General features: G+C 33.6%; 1 protein-coding gene across 1 annotated transcript; it reads right to left on the bottom strand.

Moving 5' to 3' along the window:
- Window positions 1-305: 305 nt before the first annotated feature.
- LOC131156055 (transcription termination factor MTEF18, mitochondrial-like) lies at window positions 306-1,791 on the bottom strand. The gene is made up of 3 exons (XM_058109507.1): window positions 1,717-1,791; window positions 442-1,607; window positions 306-333 (listed from the first exon to the last, which is right to left on the bottom strand). Exons 1-3 carry the CDS (start codon window positions 1,789-1,791, stop codon window positions 306-308), a joined length of 1,269 nt encoding a protein of 422 aa, XP_057965490.1.
- Window positions 1,792-26,110: the final 24,319 nt, after the last annotated feature.

The raw sequence follows: 26,110 nt of genomic DNA, 5'->3' as shown, positions 1-26,110 counted from the left end.
CAGACCACGAAGGGTGTAAGTTCCTAGTGTTAAAACTGAGATAAATAAATAAGTAAAAGTAAAGCTACTTGTTCAAAGTTTGAGATGTTTAAAACTTCTAACAGAAAACTAAAAAACAAACAACTTGGCTAATTACCCAGCATATGTGAGAGAACTATGAGATTCTGATAAAATCTATATTGTCCCGACCAGTCATTTCCTCTACTGATTGCAAAACCTTTTAACAGACCCCACGTAGGTTATTTAAAAATAAAGAACAAAAAAATAATAAAACAAAATAAAGACAGAAGAAGGCAATTGACTTATCACTCATTCATCTCTGCTGTAACTATACTGTTGCAGTAAAACAATTTGAAAACATTGAAGCATTGAAATTTGACACCAGCAAAAACATATTTAAGGATTAGTTTTAGCTTCGAAAATTTGACAAGCTATAACTACCTTAACTGACATATATCCCCAGCACCAAATCCCAGCCTTGAAAGACCAATTTTCCCATGATAAACATTCAACAGCTCAGGAACATTGTTCTGATACTTTGTCACAAACTCAGCTAAGAACTTCTTATCAGAGAGAACTGTAACGGTGCCCAAAGACAAATTCTTCTTTATAAAGCCCTTCAACTGCAGAATTTTAATGACCGAGCACCTTGGAACAATTCTATTCTCCAAACTAAAACAGAGAACCCCCGGGCATCTTGCAACAGCAGAAGACTGCCAACCCATTTTATTGACAAGGAAATCCATAACAGACTCAATCTTCTTCTCAGATCCGGTCATGCATAAAGGACACCTTCTAAAAACAGATTGGATCTCATCACCTGACCAACCCCATCTCCTATAAACCTCCAATTTCCGTTCACGAGTTGATTTGCTCATTGCAAAAAAATAACTCATTGCATTGATAAAGTTTGATTTCTTAGCACTGAATCCCAAATTGATAACCTCCTTAAACAAGATATCGAACTTGTCGGGACTAAAGAGCAAAATATTGGGTGCACGAGATACCAGAGCTGAAATAAAGGACTGAGGTATTCCAACTTCTCTCAAGATTGAAATATTGGGACCAATCTCTTTTAGCAAATTCGTTCTAAACAACCGTTGTGAGCGCTTCACAGCTCGAACGACTTCTTCATCACTGAGGAGAACTACATTCTTCAGGAAATCATAATAAGGAATAAGCCGGTTCTCTACACTGCATAAAAAGAGATCCGGATTTTTGGAAAAGATCTGCGCAAGGTCAGCTCCTGAAACCCCGACAGAAAGGAAAAACTCAAGTTTAGGCAAAAGGGTTTTCTCAGGATTAGATAAAAGTAAGGTTGGGCGCGTCCGGACGACCTTGGAAATGTGAGTTTGGGTAAATCCATGGTTTCTGAAGAAAGTGAGGACTGAGTTCGGCCTATCTGGGTTTTGAAAACAGACTTTCTTGGAGACGGAGAGGGCAGTTGCCGGTGACAACCCACACGAGTCTATGAGGTAAGAAACAGTGAAAGAGGGGTGTTGGGCGTCTTCTGGTACCGAGCGTCTGCTGATAAGTGAACTGTGGAATCGACGAAAACTCAATTGGATGAATGGATCTCTCTCAATCCTACCAATTGGAACTAGTTTCTTGAAAAATGCATTAAACATTGCTGAAGAAACTGAAAATCTATACTCAAAAACATAAAAAAGGCTAATCCTTCTGCTGTTTTGGTTGATTGAGTAGCAGAAATAGTACCTGTGTGAAACCCTCGACATGATAGTCAACAGGAATCGCAGATTGAAACCCACAACAACCCATTACTGCCGTCATTTGAACCAACACCAAACGAATCCGCTCAACCTAGTGAACTAAAGGGCAATCCGTGTCTGATGAAGAACACCCCGATACCCCAACTGTATCCCTTCTTCTTCTGGTTGCCGAGCAAGATACCTTCCCCACTTTATTTTTTGGTTTTTAAATCTAAAATGCCCAACATAAATATTGATTCGGTGTGCAGGAAAATTAAATAAATAGATTAAAATTACAAAATCTGATAAAAATCCGATTGAAATTGTCGTAAAAGACCTGACAGAATTTTTAGGTGCCTCAAAACTTTATTATCTTGAAAAGAATTATCAGTTATGTCTATTTTACGGGTAGGTGAGATCAAAACTTTATTATCTTGAAAAGAATTAAAAGATGAGTTAGAACTAGGTTTATATAAAATATCTTTTTTTTTTATCTCTCATTTATTTTCATCCTTTCTATTCGTATACCTACTCCAAACCTTATGTGCATATATCAAAATGAGAGGGAGAGGGAGAGAAAGCTCTTTTATAAGGTAATAAGGATAATACATAATTTATAATGGTGGAAAACGAAGAGACACAATTTATGAAGGTGAAAAATGAAGGGACGAGAGCCATTAATTTTTATGGTTTTTAAAACACTCCCCCTTTGGATGTCATCCATAAATTAACTTTTTCTACTAAAATCTTTAAGATATCTCATTCCGATAAAATGAATCAATTTCTTGAATGTTATAGTAGGGAAAGTTTTAGTGAACAAAACTGCTAGATTATCACTTGATCGGATCTGCTAAACATCTATATCATCATCATTCTTCTGAAGTTCATGTATATAGAAGAATTTTAGAAAGATATGCTTCATTATATTACCCTTTATGTATCCTCATATTAGTTGAGTTATACATGCAGCATTGTCTTCATATAAAAATGTTAGAATACCCTTGATTGATTGAAGACCACAATTTACTTGGATATGAGAAACCATTGATCTGAGTTATAAGTATTCTCTATTAGCTTCATGGATAGCTAGTATTTCAAAATGATTGGTGGATGTTACTGTAACCGTCTGCTTTATTGATTTCCAAAAAATAATAGTTTTTCTATAAAGAAATATACATATCTAGTATTAGATTTAACATTGTGAGGATCAGATAGATATTCAGCATCTGCATATCCTACTAATTGAAACTTGGAATCAAATGAGTAGAATGGACCCAAATCATATGTACCTCTCAAATGACGTAGAATGTACTTAATTTTATTCTAGTGTCATTGAGTATGAGCAGAACTATATCTTGCTAAGAGATTTACAACAAATGCAATGTTAGGTCTTGTACAATTGGCCTAATACATCAAAGAGTTTATAACACTTAAATATGGTACTTCAGGACCAAGTATTTCATTCCCCTCATCACGAGGTCGAAATGGATCTTTCTTAACATCAAGTGATTGCACCATTATTGGAGACCCCTAAGGATGAATTTTGTCCATATAGAATTGCCTTAAAATATTTTCAGTATATTTAGATTAATGAACAAGAATTTCACTATTTACATGTTCAATATATAGACCAAGACAATATTTTATTTTTCCTAAATCTTTCATCTAAAATATCTCCATTAAATAATTAGCAGCTTTAGTGAACTCTTCAGAAGTCCTAATTAAATTGAAATCATCAACATAAACAGCAATTATAGAAAATCTGGATTATGATCTTTTAATAAAAATGCATGGACAAATTGGATCATTTATGAATCCTTCTTCCACAAGGTCCTCACTCAATTGATTGTACGACATGCGTGCAGATTGTTTTAATCCATATAAAGAACGTTGTAGTTTAATTGAATATAAATTTATGGGTTTTGCTTTAGAAAATTTAAATCCTTTGATGATTTTCATATAAATTTTACTATCCAACGATCCATATATGTATGCTATTACTATGTCCATAAGACGCATGCTCAGTCATTCAGCGACAGCTAGTCCAATAAAGAATCTAAAAGTAATTCCATCTATTATGGGAGAATATGTCTCCTCATAATCAATTTTGGGTTTCTATGAGAAACCTTGTGCCACAAGTCTTGCTTTATATTGAATAATTACATTATTATCATTTCTCTTACACACAAATACCCATTTCTATCTAATGGGCTGGACATCTTATGGTGTCTAGACTATAGGTCCAAAAACTTCTCCTTTTAATAGAGAGTTTAATTCTAATGTGATAGCCTCTTTCCATTTTGGCCAATCACTTCTATATTGATATTCATTAACAGATTTAGGTTCATGATCCTCATTACTTTTGGCAATGTCAGTAGCTACTGAATATACAAATATGTTGTTGACAACAACTTTATTTCTATCACACTTTTCTCCTGTGTAATGAATTGATATCTCATTATTATTTCTAGGTACCTATCCCTTTTCAAGGGATGTCTCTTCAGAAGTTTTATCTTCAGGAGATTCCTCTTCAAAAGGTTCTATTATAGGGATTTTGTTTTCAAGAGAAACGGGTTTGTGAATGTTGAATAGATTATCCACCTCTGTAACCTCTTTTGGAGTGTTTACAAATTTCAATTTTCTCATTCTGGGAGTTTTATCTTTTACACCAACACGCCTTCCACGCTTAACATGCAGTTTAGGTTTATTAGTCTATTGTTGTCCTAAAGAGCATCAATACGTGTTGGAATATTTGCAGTAGGTAGATAAGATTTTAGTATGACCTTGGTATCTGCAAAAGAATTTGGTAACTGATTTTCAATCCATTGTAAATGTAAATCTTTTGAACTTCAAGTTCACTTTGATTTGTGCAAGAATCTAAATGAGATAAATTCATAGCATTTCATGTGATTTCATGTTGTGCTTCAGACACTTATTTTGCTCCCCTTAATGTAGGGAATACTGCTTCATCAAAATGACAATCTTGAAACTGTGCTTTAAACAAATAACTTGTTAAAGATCCAAGATATCTAATAATAGAAGAGAAATCAAAACCAACATAAATACCAAACTTACGTTGAGGATCCATTTTAGTTCTTTGAGGAGGGGCAATAGAAACATATATTGCACAATCAAAAGTTCTTAAAAAAGAAATATCAGGTTGTTGCCCAGAAACTAATTACATGGGTGAAAGTTTATTGTAAGTAGTTGACTTTATATGAACTAAACATGCAACATGAAGAATAGTATGTCCCCAAACAAATAAAGACAATTTGGTTCTCATAATTATTGGTCTAGCAATGAGTTGAAGTCTCTTAATAAAAGATTCATCTAAACCATTTTTTTGTATAGGTATGAGCAACGAGATGTTTAACAACTATTCCAAGTGACATGCAATAGTTATCAAAAGTTTGAGATATAAATTCACCAGAATTATCCAAACGAATTGATTTAATAGGATAATCGAGAAAATGAGCTTGTAATCTAATCAATTGAGAAGAAAGTCTATAAAATACAATATTACAAGTAGAAAGTAGAGAAACATGTGACCATCTAGTAGATGTATCAATTAAGACCATGAAATATCTAAATGGTCCGGATGGTGGATGTATTGGTCCACATATATCACCATGAATTTTTTTGTAAGAAACTAGAAGATTCAAGACTTATCTTTGAAATAGATGGTTTGATATTTAATTTTCCTTAAAAGCAAACAATACACATGAAATCACTTGATAAAAGAATCTTCTGGTTCATTAATGGATGACCATGTGAATTCTCTATGATTTTTCGCATCATTACATCTCTAGGATTGGATGTTCAAGATGATCATGTCAAAGTGTAAATAATTTTAGGTCATTGCACTTCTGGTGCAAGACATTATATGATTCAACTGTTTTAATTTTTACATAATACAATTCAGAAGATAAAGTTGACAGTTTTTCTAAAATTTGTTTCTTCCTAAAAACAATAGAAGTAATATAAATGAATTCTTTGCTGCCTTGATTTTGTAGTTTCAATGTAATATCTATTGAGTCTTAAATCTTTAAAGCTTAACAAATTTCTTCTAGATCTGTTGGAATATAAAATTTCATCAATTTATAATAAAGTACAATTGGGCAACTTTATATTAGCTCTTCTAGAGCCGTCAATCAAATTTGTAGAACCGGATATTTCAAGTAATGGAAATATTTCGTATCTCAAAGAATTGTGTGTGTTGTAGCACTATCAGCTAAATAAAATTCTTCCATAGACATATTAGAATTGATGAAAGCTTTAGTAAATGCATGCTACAATACATATTTTAAAAACTCATTATTATAATTGATCATAGCAACAATAATTACGATAATTTATTTATTGAAATCCAAATACAATATTACTTACTTTATATCGTAAAATATTACATCATTATTTTTCATCTTGATTTACAAGGAAATAAGTAACATCAAGATAAACAAAGTTGGATGGTCCAACATCAAGGTCTATTGGAACAACATTATCAGCAAAAAAAATTTCAACCTCTTTACTCTTTTCTTTTTCTTTTATAGAGGCTTGGTATAGATCTACCAAGTTTCTTGGCGTACGACAAGTACACAACCAATGGTCTTTTCCTCTACATTTGTAGCACTTATTTTCATGATGTCTGGGTCATTGATCCTAATCATTATCCCGCTTTAGGGGTCATCCCTCTTTGGGGTATTGCAGCCTCACATTGATAGTAGTGATTATTTCGACCTCGATCACGACCATGCTCACGACTATGCCTGCTGCATCGTCCTCAACCACGAGATGTATTCATATTCACTTTAGGGAATGAGGTTGAACCAGTTGGACAAGTTTGGTGATTTTTCATCAAAAGCCCGTTATTTTGCTCACCAACAAGAAGACATGATAGAAGTTCAGAAGATTTAGTAAATTTTCTCTCCTTATGTTGCTGCTGCAGGAGCACATTAGTGGGATGGAAAGTAGTAAATGTCTTTTCAAGCATGCCTTCGTCAATAATATTTTCACCACATAATTTTAGTTTCGAGCTAATCTTATGCAAAATTGAGTTATATTTACTGACTATTTTAAAATCTTGCAACCTTAGGTGCAACCATTGATGTCGAGCATTTGGTAAAATCACATTCTTATGATGGGTAAATTTATCCTTTAAATTTTTCCATAAGATAAAGGAGTCTTTGATAGTGAGATATTCAGTCTTTAATTCTTCATCTAAATGATGACGGAGGAAGATTATAGCTTTTGCGGGCTCCTACAGGAATGCGGTATTTTCATTTAAAATAGTATTTCTTAAGTTAATTGCATTTAGATGAATATCAACATCAAGAATACATGAAAAATAATTGTTTCATTTAATATCAAGGGGAACAAATTCAAATTTGCTTAGGTTCGACATGTGAATAAATTAACAATAATAAGGCAATTTAGAAAAATAAAATATAAAACTGAAATAAAACTAATATAATAATAGATACACTACAAAAAAAAAAAATATTTAGTGACGAAAGTATTAGTGACGGTTTGAATTTCATCACTAAAAGCGCGTATTAGTAACGATTTTTAAACACCGTCACTAATTGTTTAAGTATAAGTGACTGTTCTAACAACCATCACTAATAAGGTAATTTTAGTAACAAAATTCAAACTGTCACTAATACTTTCGTCACTAAAAACCAATTTTCCCACTCAAACTATCGCAGGAACCACTTTTCACGCTGAAACTATCTCGGGAAAATATTAGCGATATTTCATGGAGTATTAGTGACAATTTCAAGGCATCACTAAAATGAATTTATTAGTAATGACTAGTTAACCGCCACTAATAATATTGTATTAGTAACGGTTTTATAAGTCGTTACTAATAATGCATGCTGACTGGGAGAAGTCAACAATATTAGTGACAGATCCAAAAAATCGTCACTAATAATACATTATTAGTAACGGTTTAGAAGAACTTTTACTAATAGTCTTGTATTAGTCATGGTATATAGAACCGTCACTAATAATATATTTGTTGACTGGGAAAAAGTAAACAATATGAGTGACGATTTATGAGAACTGTTACTAAATCCTATTATTAGTGACGATTTATGAAAATTATCACTAATAGTCTTGTATTAGTAACGGTTTACAAAATCGTCACTAATAATGCATTTGTTGACCATAAAAAGTCAACAACATTAGTGACGGTTTATGAGAATTGTTACTAATATCCTATTATTAGGGGTGGTTTTTCTGAACCGTCACTAATAGTCTATTATTAGCGACGATTTTTTTAAACCGTCACTAATAGTGTTGTATTAGTCTTGTATCTATAGTGAAATTCTGCAATGATTGGACTAATTTTTTAAATGTAAGAATTTATAAGATCTTTTGAAGTTGTTCATCATAGTAAAAAGGAAAAAAAATGCCCGAAAAAGAAATAGCGCTCTTAAGCTTAGTTATATAGGTGGGTTGCTTGTGAAGATGATTATAATTTGGAAGGATCGGCTAGTCGTTTTCTACCTTTGTAGCAGTGGACAGATAAAAACAGTTGCTAATATTTTATAGGAAGCAAAACAGGATACAAATAATATTGTGGCCGCTAATGTAGCCAGCCTGACTGACACCACAAAATCGTCACTAATAATTAACGCATTTGCATGTTGACAGGTTGGGAAACTGATCTAGTTGATGAGTCAGACCAAACAAGTTGCCCTGTTGAACTAGCAATGCCCATATCTCAAACTCTGGAGTGGAATGATATTATGTCTGGTCATGGATTGGGATTGTTCTTAACATAGTGAACGAAAAAGATGGATCAGAGTTGTCATTGATACTAAATATTATTGGTTGAAAAGATTCTCTAAATTTAAACCTCTTGAAGTTCATACCTTTTTGAATAACCATGTACAGACTAGGGGAGCTATGGTGAACTTCTATAATGATTGAACTGATTTTTTTAAATGCAATAGAGTTTTAGAGATCTTCTTAAGGTTCTCATCACAATAAAAAAGAATGGGATGCATGAAAGAAACAGCTTGGATCAAATATCGATCTATGCATGAGTGGGTTGCTTGTGAAGATAATTACAATTCAAGAGGGCCAGTAGGCTAGCTAGGAGGCTATCATCGTAGTAGTGGACATATAAAAATAGTTGCTGACCTACATATAAAAATAGTTGCTGACCTACCTAGTGTGCTTGACACCACAAAATAGAATCTGGATGAGTTAATTGAAGATAAAATACAACGAGAAGAGCGAACACGTTGGCCTGTTGAACTAGAAATACCCATATCTCAAACTCTAGAGTGGAATGATATATATGTCTGGCTATGGACTAGGATTGTTCTTAACATAGTGGACGAAAAAGATGGATCAGAACTGTCATTGATACTGAATATTATTGGTTGAAAAGATTCTATAAATTTAAGCCTCTTGAAGTTCATACCTTTTTGAGTGACCGTGTATAGACCAAGGGAGCTGTGATGAAGTTCTGCAACAATTAGATTGGTTTTTTTTTAAAAAAAAAATGTAATAGAGTTTAAGAGATCTTTTGAAACTTCTCATCGCAATCAAAAGGAATGGCATGCACGAAAGAAACAGCTTGGTTCAAATATCGATCTATGCATGGGTGGGTTGTTCGTGAAGATGATTACAATTCAAGAGGGCTAGTAGGCTAGCTAGGAGGCTATTTTCGTAGTAGTGGAGTTCTGCAATGATTGGACCAGGGGTCGGAGTTGTGGTGAAGTTCTGTAATCATTGGACTGGTTTTTTTTTTTTAATGCAATAGAGTTTAAGAGATCTTCTTAAGCTTCTCATTGTAGTTAAAAGGTCAAGACTATTAGTGATGCTTTTTCTAAGAAAATAAATAGAGATAACCGAAAGAGTAAAAAAAGAGAACCCTAAAATTGTTTTGGGAGGAAAATTAAAATGCAAATGTCAAATCCCAGGGAAAAAATAGACAATGAATAAAAAAAACTAAAATAAAACTAAATAAAATGTATATGTACATTCGAATCGGAAATATAAACAGGAAGAACGAACTTGCAGAATATTTGATTACAGGGCAGCAGCATTGGTCGAGTGAACAAATTTAAGCTGCAAAATAAAAAAAGAAACATCGTTTCAACATCAAGGACACCTTCTAAAACCATAAACAATCACAGTTTCAAAGAGAGAGAGAGAGAGAGAGAGAGAGAGAGACCAAATGGGGCATTTGAGCTCGAGAGCAAGCTTTTGGAGATCTAGAGCAGATGAAAAACCCATGGGTTGAGGAAGCGAGCATAGTTGGGAGAATCAGCCATGGGGGTGGGGTTGAGATTTGGGAGGAAGAGAGGGAAGTACTCGACTAATTTTTTAATTATAACATTAGCCGCGGACTAATTTTTGAGTAATAATTGTTTATTAATTATCTATAAGTATAATGTAATAAAATAAATTAATAAACAAATAATTTTGTAAAATAAAATATTTTTATATTAATTTATGAAATTAATAAAAAAAAACTATTAATTTAAAGAAAAATATCATTTAGATTGAGTAGTTGTTGACAGTTATGAGATAAAATGGCAGGATAACGTAAAAATGATGTCATAAAGTATTTATTATTGAAAAAAAAAAAGCAAACAAATATTAAAAAGAAAAATTTAGGTAGAATATGAGTGACATGTTGACTTTTTGAGTCCGATTTCTATTTTTGATGCTAACAAAGCATATGTATCTTACTTGTGCACTGAGCTTATGAACAGGGCTAATTCTTTGCACGCATAGATGGTAAAGATACAGTTGATGCCATAAGGAACTCAATGCTTACACCGTATGATGGAATTTGGAGAAGCAAAAGGAATGAAGACCTATTTTCAATTGTATTTGCATTCATTTTTATATTGGTCTGTAATAATTTATATGGTCTGTATTACTTACCTGCATATCATGCATATAGGATATATGGTAAGCTTAGTAAGACCATAGTATGACTCTAGGTCCCAACACTCTCACATATATCATACAAAATACAGGAGTGTTAGACATGCATCTAAATTGAATAATATTAGAGAAATTGAGAGAGCTCGGGCAACTGAACCCCAGGAGTTCAAAACTCCTCGGGCGCCTGAACTGTTGAGAAGTCAATAGTTGACCTAGGCTCTCAAGCGACCGAACTATATTTTGCATACCATCCACGGGTGCCCAAACCCCTTGAAAGGGACATTCCACCAACTCGAGCTACCGAGATGTTTAGTTCAAATTGAGCCCCGGGTGTCCGAACACATGAGTTCGGGCTATAGAACCTATGATTGAGCACTCGAATTTACAAAGAAATGTTTCTGACTTTGATTCGAGCCATCGAACTGAAACTCGGGCTGCCAAACTGATTTTAAAGACTTTTATTATTGTGTCTATTCGGGCGACCGAACTACGGTTTAGTCACCCGAACCTTGCCGGGTTAAAAATTTTTTAACTGAGGTAAATACGGGTTAATTGTGTTTAAATAATTTGAAACTTTTCTAAGAGTTCCCAACAAGTCTCAAACGGTTATAATTTTACCCTAGCCTATAAATATAGGTTCATTTGTGTGGATTAAAGAGAGATTAAGAAAAATGATTAGCCAAAATTCTCTCAAACCCAAAATCCCATTTTGCCTATAATACTTCCAAACACTCTCATATATTCATTCCATTGATTATTTTTAGCTTTGTGAGAGTTCTTGCTTGGGTTATTAATTAGTAGAGGTTGCTAATACTCTCATTGTTCTTGTTTGATTGATTTATTTATTTTTTGGAGTTAGCAAAGTTTATCCCACAGATTTGAATATAATAACTTGTGTTGGGATAAATTAGCAAGCTTAAGACATTTGTATTGCTATTGCAAGTCTCCCATAGCTTTGATTTTGTTGTGCAAAATATTTTCTATAAGCTAAAATATTTTTCAAACTACTCGTGTGCGTATTTCATTGAAGAAAATCTTTTGAGTTAGTTTGAATATTTGATTTACATCTTTGAAACTCTGATATGCTATTGAGATTTCATTGAACTTGTTTCAAAGATACAGCTTGCTTAGAACACTCTTGAACATTATTGCGATCATATCTTGTTGAGTATTATTTGCACATATATTCACATCATAGAGCTTACATTACCTATGTTGTTGATTTGTATGTGATTGTGCATATTGAGTACATATCTGCTTTAAATGAAAGCATAATCACTGTACTGGTGTGAAAAATACTGTTGTATTTCCAGGCGTGGCCTAAGGGGGCTTGATCTAACCCGGAAGGATCAGGTTGGGGTCAACCCTATGAATTTGACCTAGGGTATTCTCTGCCCCACAAGGAGAATTTGTAAAGGTTGAGGCTAGCTCTATGCTAATTGACCTGATTGTAATCGGTGCTGCTCCACCCATTAAGTGAGCATTAGTGGAATCCTCGGGCTTGCAAGCTAGAGGCGGGGACGTAGGCACAGTTGGCCGAACCCTAATAACATATCGTGCGTGTGCTTTACATTCCTATAATTTACTTACTGCACGTGTATGTTTTATTGTGAATGATTGGGTTTATTATTGCATAGATAGACCCTAGGATTGCGTAATACTGTTGATCTAGTTTAACCTAGGAAATAATTTTTAAATACCTAATTGACCCCACTCTTGGGAATGCACCAAAGCTAACATTTGGTATTAGAGCCTTGTAGCAATGACTTAAATGTTTTTGCTAAAAGATCGAGATGACTCACATTGGTGTATCCCCATTCGGTGAGGGACAGTCACCTTCCAATCCTCCATTATTTTGTGGTATTGATTACACCGCTTGGAATATTAGAATGTGCATATTTGTAAAATCTATGAATTTAAGGGTTTGACAAGTGATTGATAAGAGAATTTGTATGCCAGTAGAGAATGATATTAATTTGTTGCATGCAAATTCACATGCTATGGACATGCTATATTGTGCTTTAGAGACTAATATTTTGCTTGAGATTATGGCAAGTACAAATGTGAGGGAGATTTGGGTTAAACTAAATAAGAGATATGGAGAGACCCAGGAAAAGGAGGTAAATCATGAGCTAGTAATCAACAATGAGGTATATGATATGCAATGATATGAGTATGTAATGATATGAGCAATGTTATGATAGATATGACTTTTTGAGTTTTGGACTAATATGAAAACATCACTTTAAATTTGTTAAACAATATGTTTATTGCAAGGGGAGCTTGCTTTTTAAGGTTTTCTCAAATTTTCCTCCTTATTTGTCATTATCAAAAAGGGGGAGATTGTTGGCCTAACAAGGCTTTCACATCTTGTTTTGATGGTAACAAATAAAGGAAAAGTTCAACGTGGTTGTGTTCAAGTGATGATATTTCAGGAACTTCAAAATGCCAAGATTCAAAAGAACTTTCTAAAGATCACTAAGGCCTCAAAGACATATTACAAGGTGATCAAGAGAAAGCTTAAGGAGACTCGAAGCAACAAAGGACTCATTGGATAATCGAGCTCAAATGAAAAAGAAATGATGAACATGAAGATTTCAATGAGCAAGAAAGTTTTCATATTCTAGGAAAGCTTCATGTAAGTACTTCAAGTGTAAAATATCATTTTGAATGAAATGAAGCTTATTAGGGGATATAGATGGACTTAGAGACTTTATTTTAAAATCCTGGAAAATGTTTTTCAAGAGTAAGAAAGCAAAATATCTTTAAAAGAGAGAGAAGAAAACAGAATTTTATCTGTTCAGGCGACTAAAGATTTATTGAACAAAATAAGAACATGCAGTGTTACTTCAAGCGACTGACCATGTATCTTCAGGCACTTGAACCCACTTCAAGCGACTGAACTTACACCTCAGGCAATCAAAGTTCGACAATGGCCAGATTTTTTAAATATTCTGATTTCAAATTTAAACTTCTTGTGCCCCAATCTTTCTAAAACCTTGGGGGACACTCCAAGTAAACTTGGGCAGCATGAATGAGAGTATTTCTAAGCCTATCAATACATGGTTTATGAAAATCAAACTTACCAACAATTGAATAATCTCTCAAAGCTCTCTTACTACTGCTTTGTGCTTTAAATTGCTGCGAATTAACTAAGTGATTTCTAAGTTTATCACAACTTCTCTGAGGCAAACAAACCAAGTTCTTGATTCTATTCAAGAGAAGGAAACGGATGATAAATTTCTAAGAGCTTCTACTTCATTCTTTTGATATTTTAGAATTGAAGTATATTAGTTTTCAATTGTTCTAATTAGCTCTATCTGAGAGCACTCTTTGTACACATCTATTTGTTGTATCTCTTGTAGATTGTGACGAGTCCAAGGTATTTGGATCATTGACCCAAGTAAGGGGATATTGCTTGGAGAGGTGACTACTCTAGCCTATTGAAGGAGTGTTGAGCATGGGGTATCACTTATAACGGTGTTGTTCTGCTCAGAAAGGAATTGATTTAGTGGAATATTTTGGTGGTTTGCCAAATGCGAGAACGTAGGCTGGGGATAAGCCGAACCTTGTAAAAATCATGGCGTCACTCTCTTTCCTTACTCTCTTTAATTTTTAGCAAACATATAAACTACGAAGTTTGAAAATTAAATAAACTGAAGTTTAATTTGTTTTTGGGCTTGTGGAAATCGAAAGGGAGTAGGTTGGTTGATCAATAAATTTACGAAAACCATAAAGGAGTACGTTGATTGGTTAACACCCCAAAACCTATTAACAGAAGGTTTATTTGAAATCTGAATTTTGGAAAGAGTGTGGATGTCATATTGATTATTATATTGAAAAAGTGAATACATTCACTATGGGGCTTGAATCAAAATTCATATATACACAGGGCTGCATACAACCAAGCTGAGAATTGCCAAAAGAATTGCATAGCATATCTTGATTGAATATTGAGTGGTTGTTTGATTGGTTACTTATTTGTGGTTGTTTGATTTAATTGGTTGATTAAGTTTTGTGGCTGTGGATTGAATAATAATTAAGCATTTGTTGTGTGATCGCTAAATCAACAAGAAGTTAAAGAATTCATAAAAAGAATTTAAAAGAAATTTTAATAACCCAATTCACCCCCACTCTTGGGACTACACCTTTGTTTTAATTATCACTTGACTCAATCCATGGAACTAGAGGAATACAATGATGAAGAAGCAAGCTTCAAGTTAAAGATCTTCAATGGGAATGGGTATTTAGAATTGAATGTATTTACATATGTCATATGATATAATTCGAAGCTCAAATATTCCCTAGACTGACCTTAGGACTCATGCATTTCATGAAATATTCATTTACATTAGTTCTAGGTTGGAACTTTTTTAGAGGCTAAATGTTAGAGGCCTCGTCGACAAACCACATGGCCTCGTCGACGAACGCATGAAGGCCACTTGGTGATGAACAGTTTTTTTCTCATCGACGAAAAAATACTGAGAGCCCAAAAAGTTCAAACATTGCTCTCATCGACGAACTCAAGATCTCATCGACGAATGAGTGTTATACACTCATCGACGAACGTACCCATTCGTTGATGAAGGTCGCGGCGCTGAATAGCATCTCAGCAAGGATATGCACGAAAATTACTTAATCCTATTTATCCAATGGCTAGAACTTAATCTAGGACTGAGAACACTTATAAAAATAATCCCTAAATCCTAGAAGAATATTTTTTAGCATATTATTGAGAGCTTTGAATCCTACTACTAAGAATCTTTGCTTGCATTCCAAAGAATACACATCTGTCTAGGCATTCTCATCATCAAGATTCAAGCGAATACATGCACAACTTCTGCTAATATAGGATTGATCTTGAGGTTTGGAAAAATATTGCATTGAGTATTCAATCTGTTATTAAAAGGTATTCTTCTATATTAGCTGTTTATATAAAAATATTCTTGGGAGCAAGACACCTATTTTCCCGTAGTTATTTATTTGAAAAATCTTTTGGGAATAACACTCTAAAGATTGAATCCTTGTGATATTCTAAGTTACATCTTTATACAAAGAGTTTCACATTATTGGTGCAAAAAAGTACTTGAAAAACTGTTGTTTTTAAATCTTTGTAATATCCAAAAACATATCTTTATTCAAAGATTTAAATCTTATAGGTTATTTGATAGCAAGAACTTATATTTGCATATTATTCAAGACTATTCTTTTAAAGATCATTATTCAAGACGATTCGGGTGCCTAAGCAAAAGTTCGGTGGCCCGAACAGCTTTAATTATATACCCTCACTAAGTCTTTTCGGTTGACCGAGCAAGGGTTCGGTGGCAGAATTTCAGGTGCCATTTTGCAAAAATGAGGCTCGGTCGCCCAAAATTCTCGTTCGATTGCCCGAAATTCTCGTTCGGTGACCCGAAGATAAGTACCATTACCCAAACTATGTTCAACATCCTGAATTAGTTTGAACATGAATGTTCAGCTGCCCAAAGCTTGGTCAACGGCCCGGTCAGACTTCCAAGTTCAGTTGCCTGAAGTGCAAATGCACTGAATGGTTCAGTTGCCCGAGCTGGTCAACTTGTTTTATTTTGACTAGTTTTCAAAAGTAAAGACCCCTATGGTTTATCTACAAGACTTAGAGCATTGAGAGGACTTCAAGATGAGTTCAGGATTAGATGAATTAGTCAATTCCTAAAGCTCAGACTTGTGCAATGGATAGAGTATGCTTAAATTTATATGTTCATGATTAAGCTTGAATTAAGCAATTTGAAATTTAAATGCAAGGCAACCAAGCCATTTCCATTTGGAAGTGAATTTTTGTTTAAATAGCCAATGATTTTATATTTTAACCAATGAATATATGCATTAAGTTCAGGTTGGTTATGTACTTGCATTTGTAGATTAGATTGATTTTTCAAAGTACTTAGTATATAAGGTTTTAAATTAGACAAATACTAAGATTTTACATTTTCAGCCCCAAACCACTTCCTAAGCCTTTAGAAGATACTACCCCCCTATAGCGCAACCTAACTGCTAAGAAAGAATTATGTGATCATGTAATTCCTGTTTGAGCAAATTCTTCCTTGAATTTCAAGGGATTTTCTTTCTTAACAACGCATATCATTTTTCTACCTTTTATTCTCGTTGGGCTAGGAGTTGGTGATTCTTTAATTTTCCATACTCGTTTGGGTTTCACACCTTTTCTTTTAAATGAGCAATCAAATTTTGTGTGCCCCTTCTTTTTACATAAGATGCATGTGGTATGAGTACATGGACTAGAGGAGGTACTAGCGTAATGTTTCGATTCTTTTACAAAGTACCCCATGTATAGATTCTTCCTTTTCTTATTTTCCACTCCATTAAAACCTATACATTCCTTATCTAAGGTCATCTTTTGTGAACCTAAAAGTTTGTCAAAATTTTCTTTACCTCCAGTGAATGTATAGATGATCTTAGATTGGTCTTCTATATTCTTTTCTAGATCTTGAATTTTTTATTTTTTTCAATTCTTTGCAAACATTTTGAAGTTTCATAAATTCTTTAGACATATTATTTGCTTTACTTTCAAGATTTGCAATCAAGTGGTCCTTTTTATTATCATTAGAAACTTTAGATTTTAAAACAATTAATTCCTTTTCTAATGATTCATTCTTGCTTTCTAGTCTTTTAATTTTAATATTATTTTCTCCTTCAGCGAGAACTTTTGGGTCACATTCTTTAATGCAGACATCATACTTGTTTTTCAGCATAGAATATTTCTTGTTTGATTTAACAAGTAACTTATGAGACCTAATATATTCAATTTGCAGTTCTTCATAAGTAGGCATGCTCTCACTATCACTACTATCATATGATTCACAATAAGACATATCATTCAAATCAGCACATGAATCATTTTCATATTTATCTACTAAAGCAGAAGGAGCCGAGACAACCTCATCATTAGTTAAAGCAACAAAACACTGGTTACATCCCTCAAGTTTAGTGGAGCTCGAGTCGCATGGAGAGATGACCTCCATTTGCATGGATGCACCATATCTCCTCTCAAGTTCATCCCAGATCTGCTTAGCATTACTACAAGCCATAACCTCACATAAAACATTAGAATCTAAAGCATGCAGTAAGGTATTCATGGCATCAAAGTTTACTTGTACTAAGTTCCTATCATGATCATTCAATTCACACTCAGATTTAAGAATATCAGTACACCCAATAGATTTCATAGGCACACAATCACCCTGATCAATGACTTTCCAAAATTTCCAGTTTAAAGCTTTCATATACACAGTCATTCTAAATTTCCATATAGCATAGTTATCGCCACAGAATACTAGTAGGTGTGTGACCAATCTTCCCTCACATAAAGGGGATGCACTAACACGAGCCATCATGATCTTTTACTAAGTGACGTTTAGGTCTAAGTTATGAGGCTTTGATACCAATTGTTAGTTCTAGTGCAACCCCAAGAGGGGGGGGTGTGAGTTGGGTATTTAAAATTTATCGCCAAGGTTAACTTGTTTTATCAACAGTGTAATATAGCCTAGGGTCAATCTACACAATCAACAAACAAATATACACAGTACAATAGAGTTGTTTGAAATACTAGCTTTTTGAAAGGAATTTTTGCACACCAAAATCTAGTTTTAGGTATCTTACAATAACAATGCAAGAATCACAATTCTCAAAGTCTTTCCACACTAGATTTATCAAATAAAATCTGTGGAAGAACTTGAATGCTAAACTCTCAAAGAAAATCAAACAAGTAATAATACAAATGAGAGTTCTAGCTAGAGAGATTAAGCACAATAGCTTTAGAGATACTCACAATGCTTAAAGAGATCAAAAGTGAGGAGTATGTGAGTGTTTAGAAGAGTATTTAGCTAATATAGGGTTTTGGATGTTGAGATAATTTTACCCTAATCAAGTTTACTAATCCTTGTTAATTATGACAAATGAATGGGTATATATAGGCAAGGAGGGATTTTTGACCATTGGGGACACAATGGGTATAATTAAGATTGTTTCAAAAACCATTAAGAAAATGAACCCATTTTACCCCATTTAAAAAATCAGTAAAAATTATTTTAACCCACAAAGTTCGGTCGCCTGACTAAAGGTATGGGTGCTCGAACAGACGCAGATCAAAAACAATTCGATTGCCAGAAATTAAGCTCGGGTGGCTAAGTAGCCAAATGTTCGTAAGTTCAGGTGCCCAGTTCCAAGTTCGGTTAACAGAACTAAAAACTTCGGTCACCTAAGCCTAATTTAAATGTAATTATTTGGTCACCCAGATAATTGAAAAGTGCTCTGTCATGAATTCGGGTTCCCAGGGAAGACACGTTCAAATCAGGTTTGGGTGCCTGAACACCAAGTCAACATTTTGACTGATTTGATCACCCGAGCCATTTTGCACGGCATAGGTTTGGTCGCCTGAACCCTCTCAACATTTTCCATTTGGCTTATTTTAGCCTTGATTTGATTCCCCTGATATGATAAGTAATGTTAGGGACTTGTGTACTTAGTGTAGGTATTTAGAGCCCAACTAGGGTCTGTTATGAGCATACCTACCTGCCATGCATGATGCAAATTATTACAAGCCATAAGAGTGCACAGTCCATAATTAAATTTACATCCCAAAATGAAGAAATGAAATAATGAATACAAATACACAATGCAATTCTTCATTCCTCGGCACGAACACCGCATGCCATTATGATATGTCGTTTAGTCCGAATATACGTGCACAATGAACCTGCATGCAATCTTTAGTACAATCATCAGTACCAAGAGTATTTATCATAATCAAAATTGGGTGTGACCTATCAAGTAACACATACATGTTGAGCTTCATGTTTTATCATACAATTATGTACTAGGAATTTTAATGTATTAACTAGCTTGGTTAGAAGCATTTTGAGTTTTACAAAAATTGTAATCTTTATATTGTATTCACAGTTCAGGCTGTGAACCGGGGTCGAGGAGAAAGTTACGCCTCTTGTAAGTAGCAAATTGTATAGGAAGCTCTGACCTAGTTAAAGGAGCAGATTTTTAGTGGAATCCTTGAGTGGGTTTCTTAAGGCAAGGATGTAGGTTGGGGTTGGCCAAACCTCATAAAAATCGAGTTTACATCTTTCTTACCCTTACCTCTATTTGATTTATGCATAATCTTATTTGGGTGAATATTGTGAATATTTTAATTATATAGTAGGTCTACAAAGTAATTGGGTAAATTAGGTTGATTGACAAAATCACTTATTAGGTTGATTAATTGAAAAACGTTGAGGCAGTTGTAAGTAGCTTGCAAGTTTGTAATTGATAGTTCTTAAAATTAGAACTTGAAAGACTTAATTTTTAAATACCCAATTCACCCCTCCCCTCTTGGGATAACATTGGAATTCACATTTGGTATCAGAGCCAGGTTTACATAGACTTAACTGTTATTTTTGTACAAGATCGTAATGGCACACATCGGTGTAACCCCATTCGGTGAAAGACACTAGACCACCATTTTTTTGCGGTGTAAATTACACTCACTGGAAATGAAGGATGAGTATATATCTTTTAAATGTTGATTGAAAAGTGTGGAGAATAGTTTCTAAAGGAAACCATGTTCCTTTGAAAGTAGTTGATAAAGTAAATGTACCTAAAACTAAAAATGAGTATACTGATGATGATTGAAAATCTGTTTAAATAAATGCTACTGTAATAAACCTTCTATACTATGCACTAGACATTAATGAGTTTAATAGGGTAATGACCTATAAAACTGCCAAAGAGATATAGGAAAATTAGAAGTAACATATGAAGGCACTAAGGAAGTAAAAGATAGTAGGATATATATGCTTACTAGTGAATATGAGGCATTTAAAATGACTACTGATGAGTCTATTCAATCCATGTACACTAGATGAGCCATTTTGATCTTTTTTTGCACAAAAATGGTTAGATCTAAGCAATTAGGCTTTGATACCAATTGTTGACTTTACTGTAATCCTAAGAGGGGGTGAATTGGTATTTTAAAATTTTTCTCCCCTAGGTCAATTATCCAACAGTAGTATTACACAACCTAAGGTCAATTTAAAGCAGATAATGAAATGAATTTATAAACGCAACTAAAATTTAAATTGTGCAAGTAAAATATTCAAGCATGCACAGCAAAGCAAGTAAAGAGAGATAACACCAGATATGTTATCGAGGTTCGGCAAATGTGCCTACGTCCCCACCTTGGCTCATAAGCACAAGAATTCCACTACGACTTACTTAATGGGTGGAGTGACACCTAATACAACTAGGTCAAATTAAAGCAGGACTAATCTCAACCTTTACAAACACTCTTTCCAAGCTAGATTAATGCCCCCTCAGGCCACGCCTGGAATACAACAGATTCACAATACAAGTATTGTGTACAAAATATATGCTTCTCCAACAAGAAGATTTGTACTAGTATCAATTAATGCACATTAACAATATAACAACTATAAGCTCAGTGCAATATGTTTTGTCACTCAATCTAATATCAATATGCAATCAAGTCCAATAGTGTATAATCAATCTATCTTTGAAAATATGTATCAATATTAATCAACCACAACTAGGGTTTCAAAGAGTTCCAACAAGTGTATTCAAAATATCTCAAAAATAATTATCTCAAAATATTAGCTCAAGAGATATTTGAAGTATTCGCTTGCCAAAAATAATTTTAGCATAATCAAAATATGAGCCTTGGAGTCTTGCAATACAAATCCCAAGACTCACAAGCTTCAAAGTTTTCCCCACAATGAAGTTATTAAATAAACTGGGGGGAAAAACTTTGGCTAAAACTCTCAATAGAAAATCAATCAATCAACTAAACAAATGAGAGTTTAAGCAAGTAGAATCAATGTAGAATCACTCAAGAGACTCTCACCAAGCTAGATTTAACAAAGGAATAACAATGCGTGAGTGTATAGGCTTTGTTTTTGGAAGAATAAGCTTTGAAAGTTTCAGAGGATTTTTCTCTTAATCAAAATGCTAATATGTGCTTAATCTTTCGAAATGAGGACCTATATATAGACAAGCCAAGAATTTTGACTGTTAGGGACTTCAGGGGAATTATTAGAATTTTTTGAAATGAGTTTAATAAAAATAACCCTGTTTTACCCTAATTAACCCTTAGTAAAATTTGGTCAACTTGAGAGTTTCGGTCGATCGAGCCATAGGTTCGATCGCCCAAATAGGCACATGAGAAAAAGTGAATTCTCCTTGTTCGGATGCCTAAAAACATGTTTGGTCTACTAGCCAAGGCGATTTTCCAACTTGCTCGAGGTTTGGTCACCTGGTCTCAAGTTCGGTCTATTGAACTTGCATTTTCGGTCGCCCGAGGTCAAAATGACCGTGAAGTTAGGGCACCTTGGTTGTTGGAAAAATCGGGATTAAATGTTCAGTCGACTGAGAACACTAAGTTCTTTTTAGTTCGGTCACCGAAAGTCAAGTCAACAATTTGACTTTCCCAGCGTTCGGTCTACCGAGGCGATTTCAACGCCAAGGTTCGGTCACCCAAATCCTTAATATTTTAACACCTAAGTATTATTTTTGAAAATTGATTTTCCTTGATAACGTATATGATAATGGGGACTTTTCTAAGTGCTTGTGCAAGGACCTAGGGTCTTTTTAAGGCCTTTTTGAGCTTATGGTTCCTACATACATGATATGTATCAATGATTATAGACCATGGCTAAAATAAATATCATAGCCCAAATTGAATGAAATATAAATTACAACAAATAAATATGATGGGTCTTCATTTTCTTCAAGTCGCCACTTACTTTCATATAACTTTGCCAATATGATCGTGCACAAAAAACTCAGCAAACACTAAATACTAAGGTATTTGTCATAATCAAAACGGGAAATGACCTATAAGGTCAATATTCTCCCCCTTTTTGATAATGAAAAACACCTTATGCAAAAGTGGGTACAGCCAAGAAAGGCTCTCCCTGAAAATATGCATAAAGAAAATTTAAAGTTCAAGCATTTGCCCTATTACCCAGTTTTGCCTACTTCTCCCCCTTTTGACAACAATAAAACGGGCCAAGATAAGACATTGAAGCTTATAGACCATCAAAGGGTAATAGTCATTTAGATACAAGATACAGTTTGGGAAGATGTTTAGAAATTTCGGCAGCATGCCGTTTAAAAATGGAACATTTCCCAAAAAAATTTGTATAGAAATGATATGATTGAGTTCAAATTTACAATTTATCCACAACAATCAACTCAAATAGTCCAGTATCATTGAGATAATAAACATAAATATGACTTTCAACATCGAAAAGATATAATAGTCATGCAGCACAAGACATCGACAAACTCACAAAGTATAAAACAAGGATAGATGTAAAGTTTCCAGAGCTGTAGATTTTTAGGACAAGTAGCTGCCCCTAAGTTTGTGCACGCAACCATGTCTCTAAGTGGCCTCTCTACTATGCATTAGATATAACTTTCGTTTAATCTGTATAAACCTATCTTCCTAAAGAGGTTTGGTGAAAATATCAGCCCACTGTTCATTAGTACACACAAACTCAAGAGCCACATCCCCTTTCTGCACATGATCACGAATGAATGATGTCTAATCTCAATATGTTTGACTCGTGAATGTGAGATTGGATTTTTAGATATATTAATTGCCCTAGTTGAAAACTAAGGTGCAGTCCCAAAAAGGGGGGTGAATGGGATTTAAAAAATTTATTTTAATTATTTTTAAGATTCCTCAACCTCTTTTATTTATTTTAATGAATTCTTGACTTCTTCTTAATTTATTCAATATACAACAAAAACTTAAGCCTTGATACAACTCACAACCACACAATTATTTAATCAATCAAGTAAACAACCAATCAACCAAACCAATCAACCACAATATGAGGTTCAACTTATATGCAAGTTTCAGCTTTTGTTTGTTTGCCACCCTATGTATATGATTTTGATTCAACCTTTTGATAATGTAAGTTTGCTGATATAAAGCCTTGTAATAATGAATTTGCTTTCTCAAAATGAAGTGCAATATAAAATCCAATACTCTTTCCAAAAGCTTTAGACTTTAAATAAACTTTCAATTAAAGACTATTTTTCTTTTTCAACAAGTTTGAGAGATTTTACTCTTTCATAGTTCCTTCATTCTTGTTTTTCAATGATGTGTATCATTTAGTCACATTAACTAACATCTTATGCACTTTGAATAAATCATTTTGTAACTCTTCATAAGATGGCATGCTTTCATCATTGGATTCATTAGATGAATCACTACAAGAACTATTTAAGGATTTGGAAGAGGAGCTTTCCTCATCGTCCCAAGCCATATAACAAGTATAAGCAACCTCTTGGTCACTTGTATTTTATATGAGCTTTCAAAAGATGTTCCTTGATCATATAAAGTTTGCTAGGCTTCAATATCTACTTTACCTGAAATATCACAACTTTGTTATCATCAAAATTAAGAGTCGTAAGCCTTATTTAGGCCAACAATCTCCCCATTTTTTATGATAACAAATAAGGAGCAAAAGTATCTAAGCCTTAAAAAGCTTACCCTTACAATAAGCATAAAACTTCAAAGTTAACATTATAGCATGGTTTCATATACTTCATAATTTTATTATAGCATTCATTTCATAAACTCAAAAGGTCATTATGCTCATCATAATCATTAAACATCATGCATGCCCATTCATTATTCAAGTTTAAGATCATGCACATTCATTATTCAAGTTCAAATACTCCTCTTCCTTTTGATACATATATCATGTTTAATTTTTTCAATACCATACTCGATTTTTACTCAAAACTTCTCCCCCTTTTGACATCAATCAAAAAGAGTAGGATATAAAAAATAATTAAGTTCAAATAAAATCATATTTTGAGCATATGAATATCAAACATGCATATTAAGCATATGTACACACTCAATTCATTATTTTTCGGTATGGCATGTGTAGTGTGCTTCAATAGTCAAATAGTCATGTATATTTCATATTTGTAATTCATATATGTGTTGTAATAACTTCATTATCCCTCTTTGAAAATTTCATTAATTTATGATACCAATTAATTTTTGAATCTCTGATACCAATTGAAAACTAAGGTTTAGTCCCAAGAGGGGGGTGAATTGGATTTAAAAAATTTCTTTTAATTCTTTTTAAGACTTCTTAACCTCTTTTACTTCTTTTAATGAATTCTTGACTTCTTGTTAATTTATTCAATACACAGCAAAAACTTAAGCCTTGATACAATTCACAGCCACACAATTATTTAATCAATCAAGTAAACAACCAATCAACCAAACCAATCAACCACAATATGAGGTTCAACTTATCTGCAAGTTTTAGCTTTTGTTTGTTTGCAGCCCTATATATATGATTTCGATTCAACCTTTTAATGTAAAGATTGATAATGTAAGTTTGCTGATATAAAGCCCTGTAATAATGAATTTGCTTTTTTAAAATGAAGTGCAATATAAAATCCAATACTCTTTCCAAAAGTTTTAGACTTTAAATAAACTTTTAGTTAAAGAGTCTTTTTCTTTTTCAACAAGTTTGAAAGATTCTAACTCTTTCATAGTTCCTTCGTTCTTATTTTTCAATGATGTGTATCGTTTAGTCACATTAACTAACATCTTTTGCACTTTGAATAAATCATTTTGTAACTCTTCATAAGATGACATGCTTTCATCATTGGATTCATTAGATGAATCACTATAAGAACTACTTAAGGATTTGGATGAGGAGTTTTCCTCATTGTCCCCAGCCATATAGCAAGTATAACCAAGCTCTTGGTCACTTGTATTTTATATGAGCTTTCAAAAAATGTTCCTTGATCATATGAAGTATGCTAGGCTTCAATATCTATTTTACCTGAAATATCACAACTTTGAAGAATACTAAATAACCTTACTTTGTTATCATCAAAATTAAGAGTCGTAAGCCTTATTTAGGCCAACACTAGTATTATCAGATTTAATTGGAACCGTATCATAGTGCAATCCAAAATCCATGAGTTATTACTTCATATAAAGTGTTTGAGCACAACAACTTCCAGTCGTAATATATTCAATTTTAGTTGTGGATAAGGCAACTGAGTTCTGTTTCTTGGAGAACCAAGAGACCAGAGATTGTCCTAAATAATGACAAGTGCTACTAGTACTCTTCCTATCTACTTTACTACTGGCAAAGTCAGCGTCTATGTAACTAACAATCTCAAACGATGTGTACTTAGGGTACCGCAAACCTAATTCAATAGTCCCAACAAGGTACCTAAGTATTCTTTTAACCGTTAACAAATAAGACTCGTTAGGAGCGGCCTGAAACCTAGCACACATATGAACACTAAACATGATATCAGGTCGACTAGCTATGAGGTATAGGAGACTACCAATCATGCCACGATAAAGTTTTACATCAGTAGGGATGCCTTGCTCATCTTTATCAAGTTTTGCAAAAGTGCTCATAGGAGTTCCCAAAATT

This window comes from Malania oleifera, chromosome 5, assembly GCF_029873635.1.
Source record: "Malania oleifera isolate guangnan ecotype guangnan chromosome 5, ASM2987363v1, whole genome shotgun sequence".
NCBI lineage: Eukaryota > Viridiplantae > Streptophyta > Magnoliopsida > Santalales > Ximeniaceae > Malania > Malania oleifera.
This window is presented reverse-complemented; position numbering and strand designations above follow the sequence as displayed.